Below are 24,973 nucleotides of genomic sequence, written 5' to 3' on the forward strand. Positions count from 1 at the left end.
GGTTTACCAGTTATGAAGATTATCAGAAAAATACAGCACAAACACATCCATCAGGTAGAGAAAACCAGTTTACAGTGAGAAGGTGAACAGGGCTCAGGAACTTGGTCACAGCATGGAGAGGCTGCATGGGGCCAGACAAAGGTATCTGATTTAGGATGAGGAAGATGAGGAGACACAAACACTTGGAGAGGAGACTCTGCTCTTGAGAAAGAAGATGAGGAAGTATCAGAGGCTAAAAAGTGAAAGAAAGAGAATGATAAGGGTGTGGGGCAAGGGGTGGGAAAGAAATAGATCCAAGAACAGGGTTTAATGGACTCATTAATGGGTGTCAAAGAATGCAAAGCACTTATTTCCCCATTCAGTAAGATGGAAATGGCTTCTGCATGAACTAAATTGAACTGTTTCTGAAAGCAACAAAAAAAATGAACGCTGCACTCAATAATGTACAAAGTAATTGATGTGTACTTAGTAATGCACTAAACTCTACTGTACTAAGCTAGTTTTGAAAATTTTTCCCTCTGTTATAATGCAGGAGTTTGTAAAATATATCTAAAAGAAAATAAAGAACAAATCCCACTGTTAGTTTCTATGGCACATGAGGTGGACTGTAACGACTACACAGTAGATTGAAAAATTTCATTTTAAAAAGATTGAGTGCAACTTACTTTAACCAAAATAGTCAACTGTCAAATCTCAAGTGAGTTGCACATGCGTATCTACCTTCAAAAAGGAAATCTGTCCGCTCCTCTCTGAGATTTTACTTCAGTGAGTGATTCATAAAGCCTTTTATCCCCCTCCCTCATATTTATTTATTTGCATAAAATGTACAAACTTGTATATGCAGCTCATGGCAAATCAGCTGAAACAGAAGGAAAGCTCAGAGTAGATTTGCTACAGTTCTTGATTGGGCCAATGAATTAACAGCCTAACCTTGTAAAAATATGGGATACATGGTTATTATATTACAAAGATTACAAAAATTTAAGCCTGAATCATTTAACCATTCCTCAATTAATCACTAATTTTATCAGATGGGTAAAAGCTTTATATAAACACTTTTTTCAAGAACTTTTTGTTCAAATTTCAACTTTCGGTAAATTGACATACCTTAAAAAAAAAGTTTTACACCCCTTATTGCCATCTGAATTTTAAAATGCTTTTTTTTTTTTTTTTTTTTTTTTTTTAAACAAACAAACAAAAAGTTGCAAGTATAAAAAACATCACATTTGAATTTTAGGTGTCACTTCATGATACTCAGATTAGTCAAGCAGTAACTAGACTGGAAAGGAGATCATCATTTCCACTGATGGCAATCAAAGTAAGGAAAGGGAAGGTTTTCACATTTTCATGTGTATATACATACATAAATGCATACGTACGGTTGCACGAAAAGCAGCAAAGATTTCTGTCCCCAGCAGCTTTTCTGCATACCCCATCTCAGTACTGTAAATGACAATTCAGTTTTGCATTTCCAAAGACTGGAAATGAGCTCTTTCAAGTGATAAAGATCTAACATCTAGATCATCAACGGTATCTATTATCTGTTTTTGGTAGTTTTTTTTTTTTTTGCACAATATTTCTTCTACCTTGAGTTTTCTCACTCAAACACTATGGTAAACTTGAATTTTTATCTTACCATAACATAATTACTGTAATATTTTTATATATTTGTCTGGATAAGGAATTTTTTTTTTTTTTTTTTACAAACTCTTGACATGAAGTTTTTACACTGATGCTACTGAATCACAGAATTGTAGGTGTTGGAACAGACCTCCAGAGATCATCAAGTCCAACCCCCCTGCCAAAGCAGGTTCCCTACAGTAGGTTGCACAGGTAGGCATCCAGGCAGGTCTTGAACATCTCCAGAGAAGGAGACTCCCCCACCTCCCTGGGCAGCCTGTTCCAGTGCTCCGTCACCTCACTGTAAAGAAGTTCTTGCGCATGTTTGTGCAGAACTTCCTATGCTGCAGTTTCCTGCCGTTTCCCCTTGTCCTGTCTCCACACACTTCTGAAAACAGTCTGGCCTCTCCGTTCTGCCCCCCACACCTTAGATATTTATAAATCTGGATCAGGTCCCCTCTCAGTCATCTTTTCTCAAGGCTGAACAGTCCCAGTTCACTCAGCCTTTCTTCATAGGAGAGATGCTCCAGGCCCTTCACCATCTTTGTGGCCCTCCGCTGGACTCTCTCCAAGAGATCCCTGTCTTTTTTGTACTGGGGAACCCAGAACTGGATGCAGTACTCCAGATACTGTACAGTATATTGTACAGTCTACTGTATAGATACAAAGCCACAGTCTCTACCAGAATTTGAGTATGTGCACTGTAACAAGGTTGTTTCTGCTAAAATTAAAAGCTCAAAACCAGAACAAGCAGAAAAATAAAAAAAAAGACCCTCCCTGTTCCACCCATCTTAATTACCTCTTACAAGAAAAATAAACAAAAAAAGACCCCAGATTTTTAATTTCCAATCTTGTCCTCTTTGAAAGTAGTGATAAGCTCTAACACTACAGCTAAGATTCATGACACAAAGGCAGAATCACAGAATCACAGAATGGCCAGGGTTGGAAGGGACCTCAAGGATCATGAAGCTCCAACCCCCCTGCCACTTGCAGGGCCACCAACCTGCACATTTAATACTAGACCAGGCTGCCCAGGGCCTCATCCAATCTGGCCTTGAACACCTCCAGGGACGGGGCATCCACAACCTCTCTGGGCAGCCTGTTCCAGCACCTCACCCCTCTCTCTGTAAAGAACTTCCCCCTGATGTCCAACCTAAATCTTCCTTCCCTCAACTTAAAACCATTTCCCTTTGTTCTGCAGTTATCAGCCCTTTAAAAGAGTTGATTCCCCTCCTCTTTGTGGGTTCCCTTCAGGTACTGAAAGGCTGCAATGAGGTCACCCCACAGCCTTCTTTTCTCCAGGCTGAACAAGCCCAGCTCCCTCAGCCTGTCTTTGTAGGAGAGGTGCTCCAGTCATCTGATCATCTTTGTGGCTCTCCTCTGGACCCTCTCCAATGGCTCCCTGTCTTTTTTGTACTGGGGGCTCCAGACCTGGACACAATACTCCAGATGGGGCCTCACAAGAGCAGAGTAGAGGGGGACAATCACCTCCCTGTCTCTTCTGGCCACCCCTCTTCTGATGGAAAACTGGCAATCTGGATCCTCAGGAAAAATCTAGGTAAAGTTCTTGAAAAGCTCACTGTTTTGGATGAACGTTAATCTATGCTTAAAAGCTCTGAGGAATATAAAATTTATAAAAGACACCAATTACTTATGCTCTGAAGTGTGGCATATACAAAAATAGGACACCTTGAAGGGTGAAGAACTTTGTGTCCCTGTGGAAAATTTGCAAACAAACAAATACAATCACTCAATGCCCATTTTTTGAAAGGCACAGAACAAATTGTCTGTTCGAAACCTTTAAATACACACATGAAACATTCAAACTCAAGTTAGCTCCTTCAAAGAAAACAGTGAGCTAGACTAGAACACAGAATGATTGCTACCAGATTTCATGCTGTTGTCTTATACATTGTAATTACGAGAACACAACAAAATTCTTTTGTAGGAACAAAGAGGATGAACTACGCCATGCTTCAGAACATGTGATATTACAGTTCTTTTAAACCAGGTGACTTGATCTTTACCATTGAGATGCTTGCCACTAAAGCAACCACAGAACTCTTTCTTCTAGTGAACATTAGCTCCAACTTCTTTCAGACATGAAATATCTCAAGTGGATTTTTCTCTACTGCACAATTCCAATATTAAGCAAAGATGCAGACTACACTTGAGTGCATCTTAGTTTATGCATCAGATTGACAAATTTCCTCATAAGCTGTTTATATTGAAGTATGAATAAGCAGAAATTGATATCTGAAGGATGTCAAAATAGGCATGCTACAGTTTGGAGATAAAACCAAGGAAAGAGGAGAAAAAAATTTTTTTTGAAAGCAAATAACATATTCTAAAGGTTTTTGCACATCTAGTATCATAACAGTAATTATTTCTGTGCTTTTCACAGTATGCATGGCTCATCTGTTTTTATTTAAATGACTTGATGAGGCATATGAATTTGCCTTGTAAAAATTTAATATATTAAATAAAATGTACAAGTTACATGCTGTTAATACTTACTGCTATGTAACAATCATACCTTTTATGTAGTGCAATTGTGAAGTACAATTTTTGCAGTATATATGATTTATAATAAATATATATTTTTAAAGCTATGTCTAAAGTAATCCTCTTATGTAATCCTATTTTAATATAAATACTGGAGATTTTAGCAAATTCCACAAGTCACGTCTTGAGTTTTCTTGAGATTTACTTTTCTTAAATTTTTGTGATACGCTTTCTTAAAACAGAAAATATGTGACAAACACTTAATAGGCAGAAAAGGACTTTGGAAAATAGGCTAATAAAGCACATTCATTTTTAGCTTTTCAAAAAATATATATATATATACCACCAGCTCAGCAAGATCCAGACCACAGAAATTTTAGCTTATAGTGAACATACTATAAAAAATACTTCATAAATAAAAAATGGTTCCAAAATGTTTTTTTCAACTCATATGACAATGAAAACATTCTCACAATACATGATATCATTTTACAAAACAAACAACTAATAAAAAAAAGTTATGGGAAGTCCATTTTATTCATCCTATTGCCCAAATGCAGCTCTTACCTGTTTCAGGATCACTGAAATCTGGTAATGTAATTGTATTAAGCTGTCGTCTATCGGCAATAGCTCTGTCTAACAGGCTGCTCCCACGTCCAGAATCACTGTAATGAAGTATAAAAATTGTGAGCTATTAAAATATAAAATTATATACTGAGATACAAGTTGCATGCTGCCCTCCTCCCACAGAGGTTCTTGCTATAAAGGTTCTTTCTATGAACAAATTTAGTACTGAGCATCTCTAACCACTCACAGTACATTAAGCCAGCTGCACAAGGACAGAATTAAGCTGAGCAAAACTAAATCCATATTTACTTCAGTGACTTTGTTGTCATAATTAGTATAACCAAGAAGCAAAAACAGACTTAACTGGATTTATAACTAGCAGCTTCACAAAAAGGCTTTATTGTGCCTTAATCTATTCTGTAAGATACAGCACTTCTGTTTCAGCAGCCCAAGATTACAGATGTGAGTTTGAAAATCCACACTTTTCCCACACTAAAGAGAAACACTGAACTCAAGACATCTAATTTTAGATAAAGATGTCATAAAAACATTATACCTACATTTTCCTTAAAAGGCAGCACTTTTATCTCTACAGATTTGAGTGTTGTGGTGTTTGTGTCTTTTTTTGCTTTTTATCACGTACGTTAGCTCTCTAATGCAGAATTTGATCCTAACTGTGGAGTTGGAACACTTTGAACAATTAAGAATAGATCAGGTGCCTAAGCACTTTCCACAGGTTTTCCCTGTTAGCTCTCGTGGAAAAATGCACTCAGTTTCCACTTCAGTTGAAACTCACTGCCCCTCAGGCTTCTTGCTGATAGACTTGCTGGAAAACTGGTTGGTCCTAGAACTGTGATTAAAGATTCAGCAGAAGAACAGAGACTGGAGAATTAATGGCTAATGCAGTAATTCTGCTTTTAGGACTTAGGACTCCAAGTTAGTACTACTTCCTATCAACTAAGATTTTAACAAACATCTTTTTTTTTTTTTTTTTTTTTTTTTTAAGAAACAATCCACAAACTTAAAAATAATGAATTTTAAAACAATTGGGTTGTTAAATCAAATTAGCAAAATGCAAAACCCCACAAAACAGAAAAAAACTCTACAAAATTCCCACCTTAAAGTAAAACCTAATGGATCTTAGTCTAAACTGCAAGACTGGAATTTAATACATCTTTACAGTTGCCCTACATTTTTAAACGTCTCTTTCCAAATTTGATCTGAGAGAGAGGCAAGAAACCTTTCAGCAACTCTTAATAGTTGCACGCTTCAAAAACCAATGAGACAACTTCCTCTCTTTGTACAGCTGTTCTTAATATAAATAAAACTTTGCATTATACTAAGATTATTGCAAGACCAATTTCCTTACAGAATGATGATAGAAATCCACAGGAAACAGAAGGGGACTTTCTAGGACACATACTATCAGCTTTAGTTGCTACACCAGTAGTTGCATATTTTCTGTATTAATTACTTCCTCAGTCCACAAGAAATGACGTGCCAAATATTGCAGACAAGGAAAGTGAGGCTTAGCATAAATATCTTTAAAGCACATTACTGGCAATGTGGTTTGTTCTGTTTTCTTAAGGCAAACTAAGTACTAGAAAATAATTCAACTATTCAAGGAGCATGCTGAATAGAAACATGGCTGATGTAATCTTTATTTCATACACATTCCGAGTCTCATATCACAAAATGATTTTGTAAGTGTTATTAAACTATTTAAGGAGAAAAATGTGTATATAGTGAATAAAGACAAAATTGTTCTAAATTAGCTGAACAAAGATAAGAGAAAACGCTGCATTTAGCATGTACGCTGGGCTGTATCTAGCTGTTCAAAATCTATTTTTAGTAGTAAAAGATTGTTGAGGACAGTGAACCCAAGTTTAAAACACAAAATAAAATTAACTGCAAGAAGAAATATTTGACACTGATCAGCTTATCAGAAAGGTGAGTTCTTATCTCACTGGGAAAGTTATATATGAAAATCAGTTTCGAGTCTAAATCAGAATAAAAAAACATGTTTCACATGAGCTTGAAGTATATTTAAATATTTGAAAATAAACATTTTCAGTTTTAGATTAAGAGAAGAAATGACAAAGAGAACAGTAAAGATTAAGAGACTTATTTTTAATTATCTTAAAGAACTACAAGAAAAGGCTTCAATTATTTCCAGTGGGAAAATCATTGTCCAACAGTATTTTTCAACAAAATAAAGTTTGTATTAAAATTAAAGGTAGGAAAATACTGATTTTACACCACACTCCTGCATTATCTGTAGTGTAGCTGAATGAAAAGAACTTACCAATCACATTTCAGGCCAGAGTGACATATTTTTCCCTAGGCAGACAAATTAGGATTACTGTGGCAAAACATGAGAGAGTATTGAGCCCTTAAATTTCACCCTGGACAATCCAAGTAAAGGTTTCAGTTCGGCATCGCACTGCTTCATACAACTCAGTGTATGAATCGTGAAATTCATCATGATCCCTATCTATCGTCCTTTCTATTTCATTACCAATTTGATTTTAATTTCTGTCACCAATGAGTCAGAACTTCAAGACAGTCTTAAGCATCAAGATAAAAAGCACAGTAGAGACTATCAGGCACAAAGTAGTCTGGTGTCCAAAACTGGCACAGCCAAAGAGTAGGGTTTTCATAATCACTGCTGACTCCTGAAGGAAGCATTATTTTATATGTCCTTAATGTGGCATAGTAACTCTTAGCACAGCAACAACATAAAAGTAATTACAAGCTATGATTAGAACCCTGAACTTTGTAGAGAATGGGAGAGAAACAGACAATGAGAGGTCATGTGGAGTACATTTAAAGCCTCACTGAAATTAAGTTTGCAGAGAAATTTTAACTATTCTCTACAGCACAACCTTTTGATTAAAAATTCTTAAAAGCACCCCTAAATAATCCCTTTCCCCAAAACCCAACCAAAGAAAGCAAACAAAAACACCACCATCAATTAGCTTAGAAGAAAAAATTCTGACATACTTGCTTTCTATCAACTCTGAGTCCTGCTCCATAGTGCAGCATCAGCCTATATAAATGATCTATGACTGACCCAAGTGGGGGCCTCCAATGCTCTTTCCCCTATTTCCTCCAATCTTCATACCCCCCCCAACTTTTTCTGCTCCAAACTGCTCACAAGAGGGAAAAAATTTTCACTAGCCCTAAGGTTCCAGCTCTCCCAGTCTTCTTAGAGGTACATGTGTTTACGTAACTGTGAGATCAAACAAATCATCATACCAGCTATCTGATACAGTCTGGTATGAGTCTCTTCTTATGCAGCATCTCCAGAAATTTTCAAGCCTTCAGACAACCAGATAGCAGGAAATTCTGCTTATACTTGTTTTCCTGTTGATTTCACAGGTGATCAGAGGTGTGTGTGGCAAAGGACTGAAGTTGTTCGGAAACTCAAAGAGGACTCTTAACAACTTACACTTGCAAAGGCATTTGAAGAACTGTAGTAGGTTCATAAGCCAAACTTCTCTTTTAAAAACAAATAAAATAAGCATGTCTCAAGCATGTTGTATTTATCCATGTGATCTCCTTTGTTTCTTTAATCTTAATAAATGTTTAGCCCTCCTTCATTCTATTTAGCAAAAGTCCTTTAACTAGATTTTACTCCAGCACTCTGTACACTTGCTGATATAAAAGGTTCTACAATTCAGATCAGGAGGAAAAACAAGACAACGCCAGTACACAGAACCACATCACAGAGTATGTCATGAAGTTCTGCCCTTTCTGCAATCCGTTCTCATCAAAGCAGAGCATATTAGCTTTGGTGCACATTACTTCAGAGAACTCCAGGTGATTCCTGCCTACCCATCAGGTTGTGTCTTAGCACTTCTAGTTCTCCTCAGGGTTTTGCTCATTCGCAATAGTAGAACAAGTAAAAGGAGGACTGCTGACCCAGTATTGCCCTGTCTAGTATTGCACAGTCTAGAATTCTACAGCACCTTACCTTGGGTTAGTGAGATTATAGCAGGATTTCCAAATCTGGAGCATGTGTTTACAGGTAAGGAGTGCTTCATCTGGGCCTCTGCACAGGGATTCCAATTTGACTTTTGTGAACAGTAATCTAGAGAAAAATGAAAAAGAATTAAGAAAAATAAAAGAGATTCAAGCAAAACTTCTTTAAAGATATCCAATCTCAGGCCACACTGGGGAAATAACATAACTTCAAAGATGGTGTTAATTCAAATCTTTGTTTCATTAATTGCAGTAAAGTCAAATAATGTATCATATCATCAAAGTAATAGTACTTTTTACAAGAAACAACAGGATTTAATTTTTTTTAGCTTTTTTTTTTTTCAGTTAAGTAAGATAATAGTAGTTAAGAAATTAGCTGGATCATTGAAAACACTATTTTGTATGTTGAAGAGAAGAAATGCCTTCATTAAGGAAAATCTTTACTACTTTTATGAGAAAGGAATGTTTTCACATATGAACTTAGGAAGGAAAACAAATCAGTTTACATGCTATTTGCCTGTAATTCATAAACTTCTTTACCATCAACTTCTTTTATAAGAAGTAGAAGAGGCTATACTGAAAAGATACCATTAGATCAGATAGGTACATGGCAGTTGATCAGCATTAGTCAGATTAAAAAGTTTATGTAGCACCATGCTATATTACACTGCCATCAGCAGGAACTGAACATTTTTAACATTTTAAAGTGATAACATGAAGAAAGCACATAATTCATTAGGTACACAGCAAACTGTTCCTAATCAGAGCAAGCATTTGCTGGAAGCCACTATAAATTAATTCTGATTTCAAAGTCGATGCTTCTTAAGGCAGCAACACAGATGATGTGCATAACCTCACAAGATGACAACTGCATATTCCTTTTACATGCCACATACTGAGGTATCAGTAGGAAGTTTTTTTGCAGAGATTAACTTGGAAAAACACCTTCCTAGATAACTAAAGAATATGAATGCAACAGGATAGTAAAGCCGTTAGTCAATTGGTATGCACATTTATAGACATCACAACATCTGGGAACAGATAACACAGTAGAAAAACACTAATTTAAAAGCAGATTTTAGTATGTTGCAAGATTAGAGAGCACAAAGCAGGAGGAGAAGACACAAATAAAACTGTTAGCCTACTTTCCATTTTTAAGCCCAGGTGTACTTCGGCATTTTATTCCAGTACAACCTCAATCATCCTAAGTGAAAAATTTATTTGATTGGTCATATGGCTTGTGTGGGAAGACTGAGAAGGGTGGGCATGTGTGAAAGCTCAGAACTTTCTTATCCCAAATACAAACTTGAAAGCTGTTAATAGCAACTGCAAACTGCCAGAGGGTTTTCTCAAGAACAAGAAATGATAGCGAGTGCTTCAGCACGCACAGTAGCTAAAGCTACAGCATTGCACCGAATGTCCTTTGCAGAAAATACGCAGAATATGAATCTAAAAGTCAATTCTACAGTGTGTGTGTTGCTGGGACTGAGAAGCAAAGGGAATACAGGCCACTGCATTAGTTAAGGGAATGAGAGCCTGCAGATAAGCAAGTGTAATAATGTCATATGGAGGCTCATCTGATGTTACAAAGCAATCACTCATGCTTTCCTCTTATAAGTAAATCTCATTTTAGTAATGGGGATCTATATAAATCATTTAAAGTCACATTCCATTTGACAGAGTGCTGCTTTGTAGATAATACTTTAACTGTACCTATGTAACTGGAAGAAAAAACATTCAGGTCTGTCCACCATTTTACCCAGGAAAGAAGGAAAAAAGAAGACAAGCAACGTCCTCTGCCCCTCAGACTGTCACATCTTTTCCATCCCTAACATCCCCCTCCCCAAAGCCAAACCATATCCAAAAATAACATCAATGTATTTAATGCAATGTTTCCCATTTCTCTGTACTTTAAAACAAGGAAGTGTTTTTAACAGTATTTTTATTAAGACTGTTAAAAAGGTTTTTGTGCATGTGGTTTTACTTCTTTTTTTTTTTACAGTGATTTTGAAGCATTTTACAAAATGTATGGAACATAGTAAGTTCACTTGCACTGAATTTACAAGTTATTTTAGAAACAAGGTGATTCTAATAAACATCTTATTGCAAACACTTTACAGATAAAACTAACTAATACTGATAACTTTCAAAAGCATTTAAGACTTCCAGAAATGCCATAGGAGAGAGAAAACAATAGGTCTGCAAACCACTGAATGCTTGCAAGAGGTAAAAGAAGGATTTAGTGGGAGACAGAATGGGAGGAGACGTGATTATTAAGAAATGACTTAAACACACGTGTACAAAATAGCAGGAGTCTGTGCAACAAAAATATAAGAACCTGGACTAGTACACTACAGGACTCAAAGGAAAGACAGAAGGGAAATATTCATGCAAGAATTGAAGCAGTGCATCAGAATTCAATACTGTTCGTGCACCTGGAGCACATACAACATTATCCCCGTTTCTTACAAATTTCAGAAAACAAAAAGGGCCCAAATGGCTGCAGGTTTTCCAGTATAGAAACAATAAATTGAAAGTATGATGGGAAAAGGAAAACACTCATAATTTTGTGAAAGGGTAGGCAATAGTATCTAATGCCAAGATGTACTAAACATATGTGTGTGTGTGTTTATAAAAGAAGTACCATAGTGTGGGATTACTCACATGCTAAAGCAAAAATAATCTTTTGAACAATAATGCTTGCATATATAAAATCATAGAGAGCAGCTCTCCTGTAACTGTGAAATATTTTGACTATAAATCAAAGAATAACTAAGACATTTTACAAAAGTCAAATGAGCTGTTAAGAGAAAAATGAAAACATGCTAACTGAAGTTTTACTTAATGGATGGCTAACAAAGAGATGAAAAAGAAAGAAAGCAAAGGGCAGAAGCAATACTGTGAGATGAACAGATCTCTCTAGCTTAATTCCTCTGAGTTCTCTATAAACATTAGTGAAGAAATGAGTCAATAACTAGATGAGCAAGCAGCTCAGATATAAGTATTATCAGGAAGGTTTATGAAACCATGAGGTACATCATCCGAAAAAGGATTTTCTTGTAAGGCCAACTTAAAGCATCTGTGGAAACAACTGCCCTGGAACACAGCCCGCTTTACTGACACTCCAATTACAGAGTCAAAAGCTTTCGGAAGGAATAGTCCTGGTAATTTTCACACACATTTTTACTACACTGTCAAAATTGAGAATGATGAAAATCAATCTGTACATTTTATAAGAGTATCAAACCATTTAGCTCTGCCTGTTTGTAAGAGGCTAATGTTTAAATTAGTGGCACAGAGCAGAACAAATCTCATGGTGGAACAGCACTGATGGCTAAGAATGCAAGTAGTGAGGAATAGACAATATTCATGAAGTGTGGAATGGTATCTGTCAGCAATGTGTGAAACTGGAACAAACAGACACAAAGAGAAATCTGCTTGGGTCAGATCCTTTGGGGAAGAAAAGTAGGTAAAACAGGCTAGGTTTTGTTAAAGATACGTGACTAGGAAGACATTTCGGCATCGCTGTTTGATATGGATGTAGATCTTCAGATAAAAACAAAGGGAACTGCATCATTTTAGGAGAATAATTATCCAGACAAAATTGAGAACAAATCAAACTCCTAAGTGAAAAGGCTTTATTATTCTTGGAGCTAATGGCTGATCAATTTACTAAATAGTTAGTGAAGCAGCAAATGACTCCATTACTTTAAGACTGATCTCACTAGCTAATGAGGACATTATAAGACAGCCGCTCATAAGCTAATCCATATATTGCTGGACTTTTCTTCAAGCAAAGAGTGAGAAGTCTCAAAAGGGTTTATAACCAGATCTTTGAATATTAACAGGATATGCTGAAATAATGCAATAGCAAAGGTTAGCAAAGGTTAGCAAAGATATCTATGATACAGAGAAGTCCAGACTTTAACAGAAAAGTGTTACAACTCTTAAGGATTTGCATCTCAAGTTGGAGGGGTAAAACCCAATGTTTGACAGATCAATCATCAATAATTGTGCCAGTAAGATACCAGAAACCTGTAGGGATTCTACAAAGAACAGCGGGAGATAAATGCGGGAAGAGAAAAATCAATAAAGAAAACTACATCTTTGGTACACACTAAAAGGTAAAGCTAAAGTAGGGATATTAAACAACAACAAAAAAATTAGTCTTTAAAGGCGTTTTTGTACCTAAGTAGGTTGAAAAAAAAATATTTAGGAATGAATACCCTGCCACCATAATCTTTACTGTTGTCATCTCTGACGTAAAAACAAAAATATATAGGGAATGGGAACACTTTAAACTAGAAGAAAACTAATGCATTCAAAAATAGTCCTTTTCCCAGTATTTCCCCAGAAGAATCCCAGAAGATTTCAGGCAGTAAAAATGTTTAAGAAAATATCGCGTCTGTGAGTATAACGATTGAAGAACAGCAGCTGTATTGCTGGTGTTCTTTTAAGAGAAGGTAGACAGATCATTACAATTTTAATCACACGCAGAGAATTATACAAAAAGAAAAGATAAGACAGTACAGGAAGGACGTGGAGCTCTTGGAGTAGGTCCAGAGGAGGGCCACTAAGATGATCAGAAGACTGGAGCACCTCTCCTATGAGGAAAGACTGAGGGCTTGTTTAGCTTGAAAAAGAGAAGACTCCAGGGAAACCTCATTGTGGCCTTCCCATATTTGAAATGAGGGTGTAAACAGGAAGGGGAATGGCTGCTTATGAGGGTGGATAGTGATAGGACAAGGGGAATGGTTTTAAACTGAGACAGGGGAGGTTTAGATTAGATATTAGGAGTAAGGGTGGTGACACACTGGAACAGGTTGCCCAAGGAGGTTGTGGATGCCCCATCCCTGGAGGCATTCAAGGCCAGGCTGGATGTGGCTCTGAGCAGCCTGGTCTGGTGGTTGGCGACCCTGCACATAGCAGGGGGTTGAAACTAGATGATTATTGTGGTCCTTTTCAACCCAGGCTGTTCCGATTCTGTGATCAAATAACATTGAAACAACAATGAAAAAACAGATCATCATGCACACTCAGTAAAGAAAGACTGGAGAAAACAGTCTGGGTAAAAGTTATTCCAAACCAGAGGTGCCTAACAGCCAACTTCATCAAGGTGAGGCTACAGACAAGAGGGCAGATGTAATTTTGGAATGCAGTAGCTGAAGCAGAAACAGAAAGAAACAGCCTTTCTACAATACCCTTGTGAGGCCACATCTGGAATGCTATAATAATTCTCGTTATAACAGTTACATACACAAAATTTCAAATTGGAGCAGCTGCAGAGAAAGGCTGTGAGGGTTATCAGCTGACTGGAGACTGCAGAGCATGAAAAATATTTAATGTAGTCAGTCTACCAAAACAAAAGAGGTACAATTTCTACATACAAACACAGATGGGACAAGCACCATAGAGGGAAAGCACAGTTCACCTAGAGGACAGTGTTTCCACAAAAAGCTAGTACGTATAAAAGCAATACAGATTAATAGAACACTGAAGACGGAAATCAATTCTTCTATCATTAAAAATGAAATTGAAGAATGGAATGCTTCCTCAGTTTGCTTTCGATAGACTGTAGAAGAGATGGGGAAAAATGTTTAACTGTTCTTAAAACACCTCACGAAAAGCATTACAAAAGTAATGCCTCCTATTTTGTTGTGGTATGGCCTCCATTGCACTCTTTGAACTATGCTTCCCCGTATATTTATTCACAGTACAGTAGCACTGTTTCTCAGCAGACAGAAGCAGTAGTCAATCCCGCGATGTTTGGTAGAGATAATACATGCAGTATCCCATCTTAGGAACACAATCTCCTTACAAAAACGCAAATCCGTAAACTATAATGAAGATAGTTTCTGACTAAAGCCAGAACAAATTAGTTATACTTGAAAACTTTCTGGTTTCCTGTCTTCAACAGCCTACGGCAGCTAGTTCATAACCCAAACTAGGACTCCGTCAATCAAGTTTCAGAGGAGTATCTACAGCCTAGCCATGCCAAGCAAATATAACAGTCAAGGACAATGCCCTAAGGATAATGACAAATCTGTTACATAAAAGAATATCTGCCTATCAACAGCTCCTTGGTTAGTCAACCAGTTGGTAAAAGCACATAATAACAGCTAATATAAAGCACACACAACAGACAAACAAAGACATTATGGAAAGAAAAAACAGAAGCACTGGTGCTCCCTGCAACTCCCTGAGAAGGGGAAGCAGAGGAAGGCAGGGGGCTCTGTGCCTGGGAATCAATGGCAGGATGGGAACAACAAAGAGCTCAGACTGGATATTTGGAATATTTATTTACTGTGAGGGTGGTCAGACACTGGCACAGGCTTCCAAAGTGAGGTGGTTAATGCCTCATGCCTGTCAGTGTTCAAAAGGCATTTGAATAATGGCCTCATTAATATACTTGAATGTGTGGTTATCCCTGAAGTGGTCAGGCAGTTGGATCCGATGATCTTTGTAAGGTCCCTTCCAACTAAACTATGCTATACTATTCATGACTAAGAACTAAAATCTTCGAGACTTATAGAAATATCATTCCTGAGAACAAACTTATGCCCAAAACAGAAAAGACCAAAATTAAATGGATTTGAAAAAACTTTTGTGTCGGAAGTTGACAAGGATGCATACAACAGCCTTCCCAGACACATGACTTTGGCAAGGCCAACAGGTGACTGCTCTTTGTCCATTCATATATTACTGCACTTTTCTCAAATTATTCCCCATGCTCTACTTATCAAGAAAAAAAAAAAAAAGTGCCAGTTCATCCAACATCACACATAACAGTGCAATTATTCCCAACCTTGGCAAAATATACTGGTGCAATCTATTCCCTCTAATTGATAAATACATCCCTCTCCCACAAAACAGCTATGAGTGTATCATCATACACTCCATGTACCAGTAGCTCTTATGTTATGCCTACTTGGACAACAAGAAATTTGCTAATCAATGATTTGCAATTCTGAGATATTTACTGTAGCTCTGGAGTTCTGCAGAGTCAGTAATGAAAGAATTTAATACTTTTTAGTGAAGAATGATACACTGGCTTGATGCTTCTACGAAAGATTCTTGGAAGAAAAAAAAATAGCCCATCACACTTCAACAAATGCAAACGTTTAAACTGTGAACTTAATCTTTAGCTGTCTTCAAACCTGTTACCATATGTCTTTCCTTTTTGAGCGTACTTAACATTAAAATATCATGCTTACACTCCTCAAATAACCCATCTGCTGTTTCCTACTTCTCCTACTTCAAAAGTTTGTCAGCTGTTATCCATTGCAGTTCTCAATTTTCAGCATAAAATTATCAATTAATATTCAATATTTATTTTGCTTTGTTACACTAATTTCAGGCACAATACTTATCTTTAACTGCACCAACACTTGAAATAATGACAGAGAACCTAAAAAAGCTAAGACAAAAAAACAGTATCATAAATATGTCACCTAGCCCTGTCACTCTTTATTGAAAAACTACTTTTGACTAATCACGAGGTAGAACAGAAGTGTTATTTCAAGATTTCATACTAGTGGGGAAAAAAAAAAGCACTAAGATTTAGGCTCATAACAAGGGTAAAAAGACAAGAAAGTGTCATGGAAAGGAGGTCACTAATAGGCTCCTCAACATAGACCTGTGCATGAGATATAAAAGTTAATTATGGAGCAGTGCTCACTTATAAAAAGCCAGAAATCTCTTAGCAACTGAAGGATTGGATTTACTTCCAAAATGTTCTCTTCCCAAGAAATTTAGGCATTGTTTATTTAACCAATATGCTTCTCACCAACACAAAGTGTCCAAAGCATTTTGGCTTTTCTCTGTCAGAGAACAGAGTTCAAAAAATTAACTCAGTATATTAGCTTGACCTTAAAATAACTAAGTATAGCTATTACCTTGGGTTTTACCAATGAACTGTAAGAGTTATATGCCCTGTTGGTTTAACTGCAAAGATGCAGTTATCACAAGTAGTGCTCCATAGCTGATGTTGAGGGAAATAAATGGAGGGACGACAAGTACCCCCAGTATCAACGCAACTCAACAAGCTTGCATCATACTGAATACACCTTCAGACTGTAATGCACACCTCTAGGACTGCTTATATACTTAAAGTAACCATTATCTTGAAATAAATAAAATTTAAGGCAAATCCAAACAGCAAAACACTCACCACCTACATCCTCATAGTTAACTACTTTAGTAGTTTAGGATATACTGTGGCTCCTTCTAGCCTGCTCTCATATTTATCTTGTTTTCAAGAGGGTCACCTCACCAGTCTTCTGTAGAGTTTGATGGCTAGGACTCAGCATCATCTGTGGCTTTAAATCCTGCCAGATGAAGGAGAACTGAACTTTGCATTTCTACTGCAAGGACAAGTTGTCTAATAAAATATGGGAAGTCGTATCTTCTGAAGTTATACCTCTGATGAATTCAACCTGACTGAGATTAACTATCTGGATTTTTTTGGTGCTGGCACCTTACTCTTACCCATTTCATCAGAGCAAGGTACTCAGTCTCGTTCACAGTAAACTTACAGTATACAGTAAGTTTGAGTGAACAGTGCCAGAGTTACTCAGCAGATATCTTGTATTTGACTATTTCTAGAAAACATTAGTACATACCTATTTCACTTTTACAGGTTTATTATGTTTTCTCCAATAGTTTGTTCCCTTACTCCTTAAGGTCTCAGCCCAGACTGCAAATTTATGCTGACAATATAATGGACAAAGAAAGAACACTTAACTGTCTTTTGAAAAATGAATCTATATCTTGCTATTAACAGCACAGTGTGACATTGGTTAATGTCTTCCATTCCTTTAGATTAAGATGGGGCAGAACTCTTCAGCTCTGTTAAATTCCTTTCTGTATACTGACCTAAAGATGAATGGAGCCAGATGGTAATCTAATCAAGTTATACTTGCTTAGCAACTTTCAAGCTCTATAGTACAGGAAAGTTAACAATAATTTAAGATATGATGGTATGCCCACAGTATTCTTCAAATGCTGAACATGAAACAATTCTGGCAATAGCAGCTCTAAAGGGTTAAAAACTGACAACACATTTATTAAGTGATTACAACAGGAAAATGCTTTAAAATATCCATTTCTCAGAGTGTGTTCTATTACTTCTTTACACGTGTAGAATTTCACAAATACTGAGCATTAATAAGCTTTTGAAAATTTAGAATCTTTTCACCAAAATAGAACATACAGCTGTGAGGAGGGCAGAGGAACACTCAGAGAAAAAATGCAAGTATACCATGCAGAGGTAGATGGATAAGAATAACAACAAAAGAAGAAACACAAAACACAAGCATTGTGTTTTACTTCAGTGTTTTCCAAGTACAGTGATTCATTACACTGTAAATCTACAAATTATACAAATTTTGCATAAAACTGTGATAATGGATATTAACTAAATATAGAGAATACCAAGAAAAGCCTTGCACTTTGCAGGGATTCAGACATAACTGAAAGACTAAAGGCAAAATACGATGATATTTGAAATTTTTACAAAAGCCAATGAATATCAACAGGAAATAATCAAAAGTTTAACTAAAAATGAGCAAGCCTCAGATATACACAAGAGGATCACTTCTCAGTCTGCTAGGAAGTACTGTGAGATCATATCTTATACAAAAGTTGCAGTCTAAGATAATAGACTCAAGAATAAACTAAGCATTTATGTATTATATACACACACATACATAATGACAACTATATAAACAGCACCAGATATTGAGTGCAAGAACAGATTGTAAACTTGAGGTCGTGCTGATAAATCCTTACAAAAATAATCCAGTTACATGAAGAAGTCAATCCAAATTTATCTTATTGACCAGATGGGGCTGGCTGCTGTCAGCAACAACTGCAGAGAGCACACAGAGAATCTCAGTCATTACCTTGACTTCTTAGGAACCAGAATCAACCTGACAGCACTAAAGAGAAGATGCTAAAAGACTGTCTAGAAATGTATATTGAATTCTTCAGCAATTGTTTATTTGATGGAAATGCCTATTAGAAAGATATTCCTCTCTAGAGCTCCAGTAGGTTTTTAGGTAGTACACTATTTTACAATTGTGTTTGCACCGTACAAGATGAACAATTTAGAACCACCGTTAGGAACCCGTATCATTCACATACACACTTACGTTATCAGAAAGATCAGAACTTTAGAAAGATCAGACAACTCAGGCAAAAGGCTTAGCCACAAAATGTAGTTATAAACATAAACAAGTACAGAGAGGACATTGACCATACATTTAAAGCCCATAAGTATGTTTTGAATGATCCTTTGTTTTCTCACTAAAACAGGGAGAACTGTAATTTCAGAAATACTTCTTCTATATCATTAATGATTCTGAGAGAAATAGCAGAATAGCTAGATAGTTCTGAAATTCTGAAATGAGTGGAAGCACCTAATGAGAACACAGTCAATTCATACACAAATAGATGAAGAGGAAAATGTGAAATAGCAGAAGGCTATAAAGCTATCAACTGTATCAACTGAGGTCCTGGTCAAATCTATGAAGAAAAAGGCAGCAATAATTCTTACAGACAACAAAAAGGTGGTATTCAACATCAAGGAACAGGATGTTTGCTAATGTATTACAATCAGGGGAAAACAATATTGGGGGACAAATAAGTAAAAAATAGACCAATTTCAAATCTATCCTCTCTCAAAATTAATGATATAAGAATATTAAAAAAAGAAAAAGAAAAAGAAAGAGGGAAAGCATACAAATTAAACATGACATCTACTCACATAAAATTTTCTGGGTATTCACTCAGGGCCATATCAATGATGTTCAAAGCATCATGGTAGTGTTTCTGGGCTGATAGCAAAAGTGCAAGGAGATGAAGAGAGTTGGCATCATCCCCTTGTAGCTGCAGAGCCTGACGAACGTAACCCAAAGCTTCTGGTATCTGATAAAATCAACAGAAAGCAGAAAAAGAAAGCACTATTAAAAAAAAAGTTTTTTATTAAAAAAGCATCTACTAGAAATATTGCTTAACACTTCATTACTTGCACCTAATGTTTTTATACTGTTCACCAAGATATCATGTTGAATTCTACTGACACCTTCAGAACATTACTCAGAAGTTTAAAAATAGACCCAAATGCTCAAAAATGAATTGTAAAAATTGAAAACTATATTAACTATGGAAAATAAGTTGCAAGTTGAAAAAAAAAAACAACCCCCTTCACTTTAGCCCTTTAAAATGTTAACCTATATATAAATAAATACATTTTTTTCAAATATTGACTGTATTTTTATATGATTTTTAAATATTTTATTTGTAATACACTAACAAAACGTACAGCTAGACTGCCACAGTAAATTCTCTTCACACAAAATTTCATGATCTACTGTGGTACCTGTGTTTCCACTCGAAGTAAAGTGTTAAAACCAGGAAAACTAACTGAGCAACACCAGAAATTCAGAATTCAGAAATACAATCATAGCTTGCTTCTTGAAGAACAGTACGTGATATTAATGGGGCAATCCATTTCACTCTGACTTTGCTTAACGTCTCTGCTGCTCATTAGCAATGAAAAGCAGTCACCAAAATTGTGTCAACTACCATTTACATAACTGCTACCCAAAATAAAATTGACAAATGAAAGACTTATGTCATATACAAAGCAATTTTGCATTATCCAAAATTCTTGTGATACCTGGTAGAACACTTATCTTCCTTACATTTAAGAGCTTTTCAAATTAAACTCAGCTTTGATCTTTTTTATAGCTTTAAAAGTCTTACTAGTTATCATTTTAAACATGTTTTGTAATGTTGTTCACAAACCTTCTACAAGCATTCTGAAAAGACACACATCTTAGCAGATGCTGCAGACTTGTGCATTTTCTAAGATTCTCAAAAGCTAGATTCAGTAGTTTCATTCCCTTGATAATTTGTAAGCATAGTTTACGCGAAATAGACGTATTGTGTGGATGTGCTCTCAAATTTGAATTTTCTTGCTCTCTGCCCAGCAATATAAAGGCTGAAAAAAACAAAACAACTGAATTTCACATGTCTTATTTCTGATCCTAGGGCTGGAAATACTGTGGTAGAAGTCCAGAGAAGTATGAAAAACCAAAGGTGTTGAGAAAGAATATTTCCTTTTTTTCTATTAAAAAAAACTATACACACACACGCACATATATACATGCATATATGCACAAAGAAAACCAGGATTTTACTGAAAAAAAAAAATCTTCACCTGTATCCAATCAGCAGATATAAGTCTTAAAGTTTAAGTGATAATGAGACGTTGCACCTTCAAAAGAGCACTAACCTGTCTGGATATGGCAAGCTGCAGTGCCAAGTAAAACGCTGCCAGATGATCTGTTGGAGACAAACTGTGAGCCCTGAGAAAAAAACAGAGAAACAAAACTGTAAATCTTTTATCCTATTAATACAGGTAAGAAATACATACATATTGTGAGGATGTGCTGTCAAAGACAAGAATGATACAATCCACAGGAGAATTACTCGAGCATTTGCATTAACCCTAATCAGGATAGTTCTGAAGCACAGAACTTGAAGACCAAGAGTAGTAAAGTAGATCTGAGATTTATTTCTTTAAACTCCCAAAGTTTAAGGACATTTTCAGAATACTAAGCCTCCTAGGAAGGCTCTGATTTTTTTTTTACACTAAATTAGAAGAGTACTTTGCTATGTAGCAATGTAAAAGAAACCTATGTTGGATGGTTTATCATGTACCTATGTTTGAAGGTCAGATGAAGAAAGCTATGCTGATGATTGTTTTATAAATAACTCCTGTTCAAAAAAAGCTTTTGTTGAGCTTTCCAATCTCAGCAGCATTTCTGTGCTTATTAATTTCTGGAGTATTGGTAATTACTGTAGTTGCAAGTAACATAAATTACCAAAAGAAATAATATTTTTCCACATTTTTTGAAGTTTTCTTGTTTTATTTTATTTTGTTTTTGTTTTGAGTGTTTAGGTCATAGAATCATAGAATTGCTCAGATTGGAAAAGACCTTCAATATCATCAAGCCCAACCACAACAAACCATATTACAACTGTAGGTCAGATTTGACTTGTTCGTATTGACACAAATCCCACAGAAAACAGTCCATACAGCCATTCCCCTTCACAATAAGGTGCTTGCCTTTGAGCACAGGTATGGGTTTTTTGTTTTTCTTTTTGGAAGGAGTCAGGGAACTTTAACTTAGATACAAAACAATTGATGACTGTACCCCAAAATTATGTGCATTAAACACTGGGTAGCATGAATGGAACTACATTTCAATGCATTCTTATAACGTAGGCTCAGGTAGAACTAGTATGTGTAATAATCATCTTCAGAATATATAATCAGTCTTCTTTATAAGCAGAGAACAAAATCCTTTAGAATATATTACAATCACAAACCTTCTGCTTCTGAATTGTGCAATCGTGTCTTCTCAACTTCAAAGAGATAACTCCAGTAGTTTAGCAACTGTATCAACACGTATCAACGTAGTTTAACTTACTAGGGGGCTGCTTCTTATTTTATTGAGCATTTCTTTAAAGAACCAGTGGTGGCTGCTGCAATTTCTTTTTGTTTTGTTTTCTTTTTTAATTCAAGAATCAATCAAGACTAAGTGACTCTGAAAAGGAGAGATTGGATCTTAAAGAGTACTAGTTCAGTCACCAAGCTTCAGCTAGTGACAGAATAAAGCTGTTACTATCTATCACAAATTTGGTGAGTTCTGTGAAACTTCAATTCACACCAGCCACAGGAAAAGCACTGAAAGTCTTCCAAAAGAAGCCAGTGAAACAAACACCCCCTCACCAGTGCAGAAAGATAGCAAAAAAAGCCTTCTCAAATGGCTAGTGAACTGGTGGCCTTGGAAACCAGCACTAAGTTCCCAGCAGAAACCTGTATTTCTTCAGGAATACGTCCTTTATGTGAACAATTAAAGGCAAACAAGCAAACAAAACAAACAAAAACCAACACCACAAAAATGAAATAAACAAAACCAACACTTTGACAAATCAAAATACTGATCCCAGTACAATCGCTTGATCTTTAAACTGTGTAGGAGATGAATGGAGAATTTCAATTTCTACCTCCTCAAAAAAAATATTCTTTAAATAAAGAACTGTGAGAGAAAGTGGGTATGATTCTGCTAAGTAGAGCATAATTTATTCGGAGCCGTAACAAACTTTCAGTAACATCCTCTACCTAAATCATCAAAACAAACAACTAGCAACACCATGATACACGCTGAAGCCTGTTTATCATTTGTAGAGTTCGAGCTGTTGATAATCAGCTATTATCATATCCATCAGTATTACTTCCATGTAAAACACTTCAAAGATGGGTGCATTTGCGATGTTATTACCTACACTATTAAATCTCCACATAAAAAATAATTATTTTCCTAACTTACTACTTGCACTTCACCTCTCATCCACAGCAGCAGGTCCTTAATCATTTTGCCTCTATAGGCATAAATTTCAAAAACCTGCTGTATAATCTAATCAGCAAGTACCTCTTCTAGAAACAGTCATATTGAACCATGAATTAAAACTTTGCACCATATCATTTTTCCCTTCTAGATCAGAACAGAATACTCCTTTAAGCAAATATTTTATACTACAGAATCATACAAGTGTCTTTAAAATGAAATAAAAGGAAATCCTTATGAATAGATTTTTACATTTCTGGCAGAAAACGATGGAATGAATGTTAAAGAAATACATTCTGTGCTCATGAAGAATAACTCCCAGAGTCGAAAACCTAATTCCATAGTCTTTTACAAGTCCCTCTCCAACATAAAATAAAGCTTCTTCCTATATAAGCAGAATGAAATGAAAAGATTAATATCCACTCACCTCTGAAATGCAAGAAGAGCCTTTCTCTGCAAGACCTCTTGCATCCCTCGCAAAGATGCTGAAAAGGATATATTTAATCAGTGATGTACAAGATCAAGGGTTTACATTCCACATGCTTACCGAAGTAGTGATAATACATGGACTGAGAAAAGTGGTTGCACACAGAAGCTTAATATTAAGTTTAGCACTCTCTCGGTATCCTTCTTTAAGCAACATGAGAATTTCCAGATGTGTTTATTCTTATCTTACCATCAGTAGCCTGCAGACTGTAAGTCAATCCTAGTGCCAAGTATCCTTTTGCTTTGAACTCAGACGTTTTGTCTCCAAGATCAACAACTGTTTCGGCAAATCTTTCTGCTTCTTCCAACTGAAAATATTATAAAACATCCACATAAGTCTAAAAGTAGCTAAAGCTTACATAATTTGAAGAATGCACAGCATGTTTATTTACGCTTACCAAGAATGTCACGATCTCAGTCGTAGTCACTGTAAGGACTATTTTCCTTTTCATTAAACCTAGGTTTTCTTGCTAAATCAACAATATAGAATGCAGATTTAAGAATGCTGAAGCACTCACTCTTATGGTTGAGAGAAGTACTGGTACATAATGCCCAGACGCTGTGTTTTCAACTTTAAAAAAATAAAATGGCATTTCTGCTCTATATACCATCTACAATTTTTTGCACTTCATATTTAATCAGAGATTTTACTCTGTCAACCTTTTTTTTTTAAAATGAAAATCAATTAAAAAAGCCATGATTCTACAACTCTGCAAAAAAAAAAAACATATAGCCACGCAGATCCCTGCATCACATACAGCACTGCTAAATGTATTCAAACTCATAGACACATAAATGACCAGGGTTTTAACTGCATGCCCAGGCTACCATGCTATCCAACAGACTTGAAAAAACAAAAAAGAAGTTTGAATCTGTGCTAGTAAATGTAAATCCTAAGTACAGCAAGTTACATATTGAGTCAATCCATAGGAAAACAATCAAAGAAGTAGAATCTATAGAATCTATGTTAATTACTAAGACGGTACTTTTGTCAGCCTGAACAAGTCCCATAACAACTACTGTGCTATTTTCTCAGTTTCTGATTGTGACCTTCCTTTTTTCTTCTCATCCTTTCTGAAATAATGTTCTTAAAGTTATATGTGTATTCTGAAATACCACATCTTCGATCACCTGAATGTTTTTCATACAGATACACTAATTTCAAGGCTATCTAAAACACAGGTAACACTTTTTAAAAAGACACTGCCCCTTCTAAGAGCTCATAACCACCACCTATCTCCAAACATAGTACCAACAGTAGAGCATCTTGAAAAATTGAGAGGTTTGTCCCGTTCACTTCTCAAGATAGTTATTTTCCTCTTGCACAGAAGAAACAGAAGTCAGTTACATTTTTCATCTCTGTATACCAACACTTAAATTTGTAATTCACT

The 24,973-nt window shown here is 36.0% G+C and overlaps 1 protein-coding gene across 3 annotated transcripts in view; it reads right to left on the reverse strand.

The window, feature by feature from the left end:
* The window catches only part of TTC7B (tetratricopeptide repeat domain 7B), a 124,138-nt gene that overhangs the window by 37,034 nt on the left and 62,131 nt on the right, over positions 1-24,973 (reverse strand). For 2 of the 3 annotated variants that reach the window (XM_042865153.1, XM_042865143.1), the window contains exons 12-17: positions 23,773-23,890; positions 23,524-23,581; positions 20,975-21,047; positions 19,442-19,602; positions 8,669-8,785; positions 4,693-4,790 (exon numbers count right to left, since the gene is read on the reverse strand). In XM_042865153.1, the coding sequence (XP_042721087.1) occupies positions 4,693-4,790; positions 8,669-8,785; positions 19,442-19,602; positions 20,975-21,047; positions 23,524-23,581; positions 23,773-23,890 (625 nt within the window). Of the gene's footprint in view, positions 1-73; positions 233-4,692; positions 4,791-8,668; positions 8,786-19,441; positions 19,603-20,974; positions 21,048-23,523; positions 23,582-23,772; positions 23,891-24,973 lie in introns of all 3 variants that reach the window. The other variant, XM_042865134.1, reaches the window with a different exon arrangement.

Source organism: Lagopus leucura, unplaced genomic scaffold (genome assembly GCF_019238085.1).
Source record: "Lagopus leucura isolate 7727_CA_CO unplaced genomic scaffold, USGS_WTPT01 Super-Scaffold_1, whole genome shotgun sequence".
Classification (NCBI taxonomy): domain Eukaryota; kingdom Metazoa; phylum Chordata; class Aves; order Galliformes; family Phasianidae; genus Lagopus; species Lagopus leucura.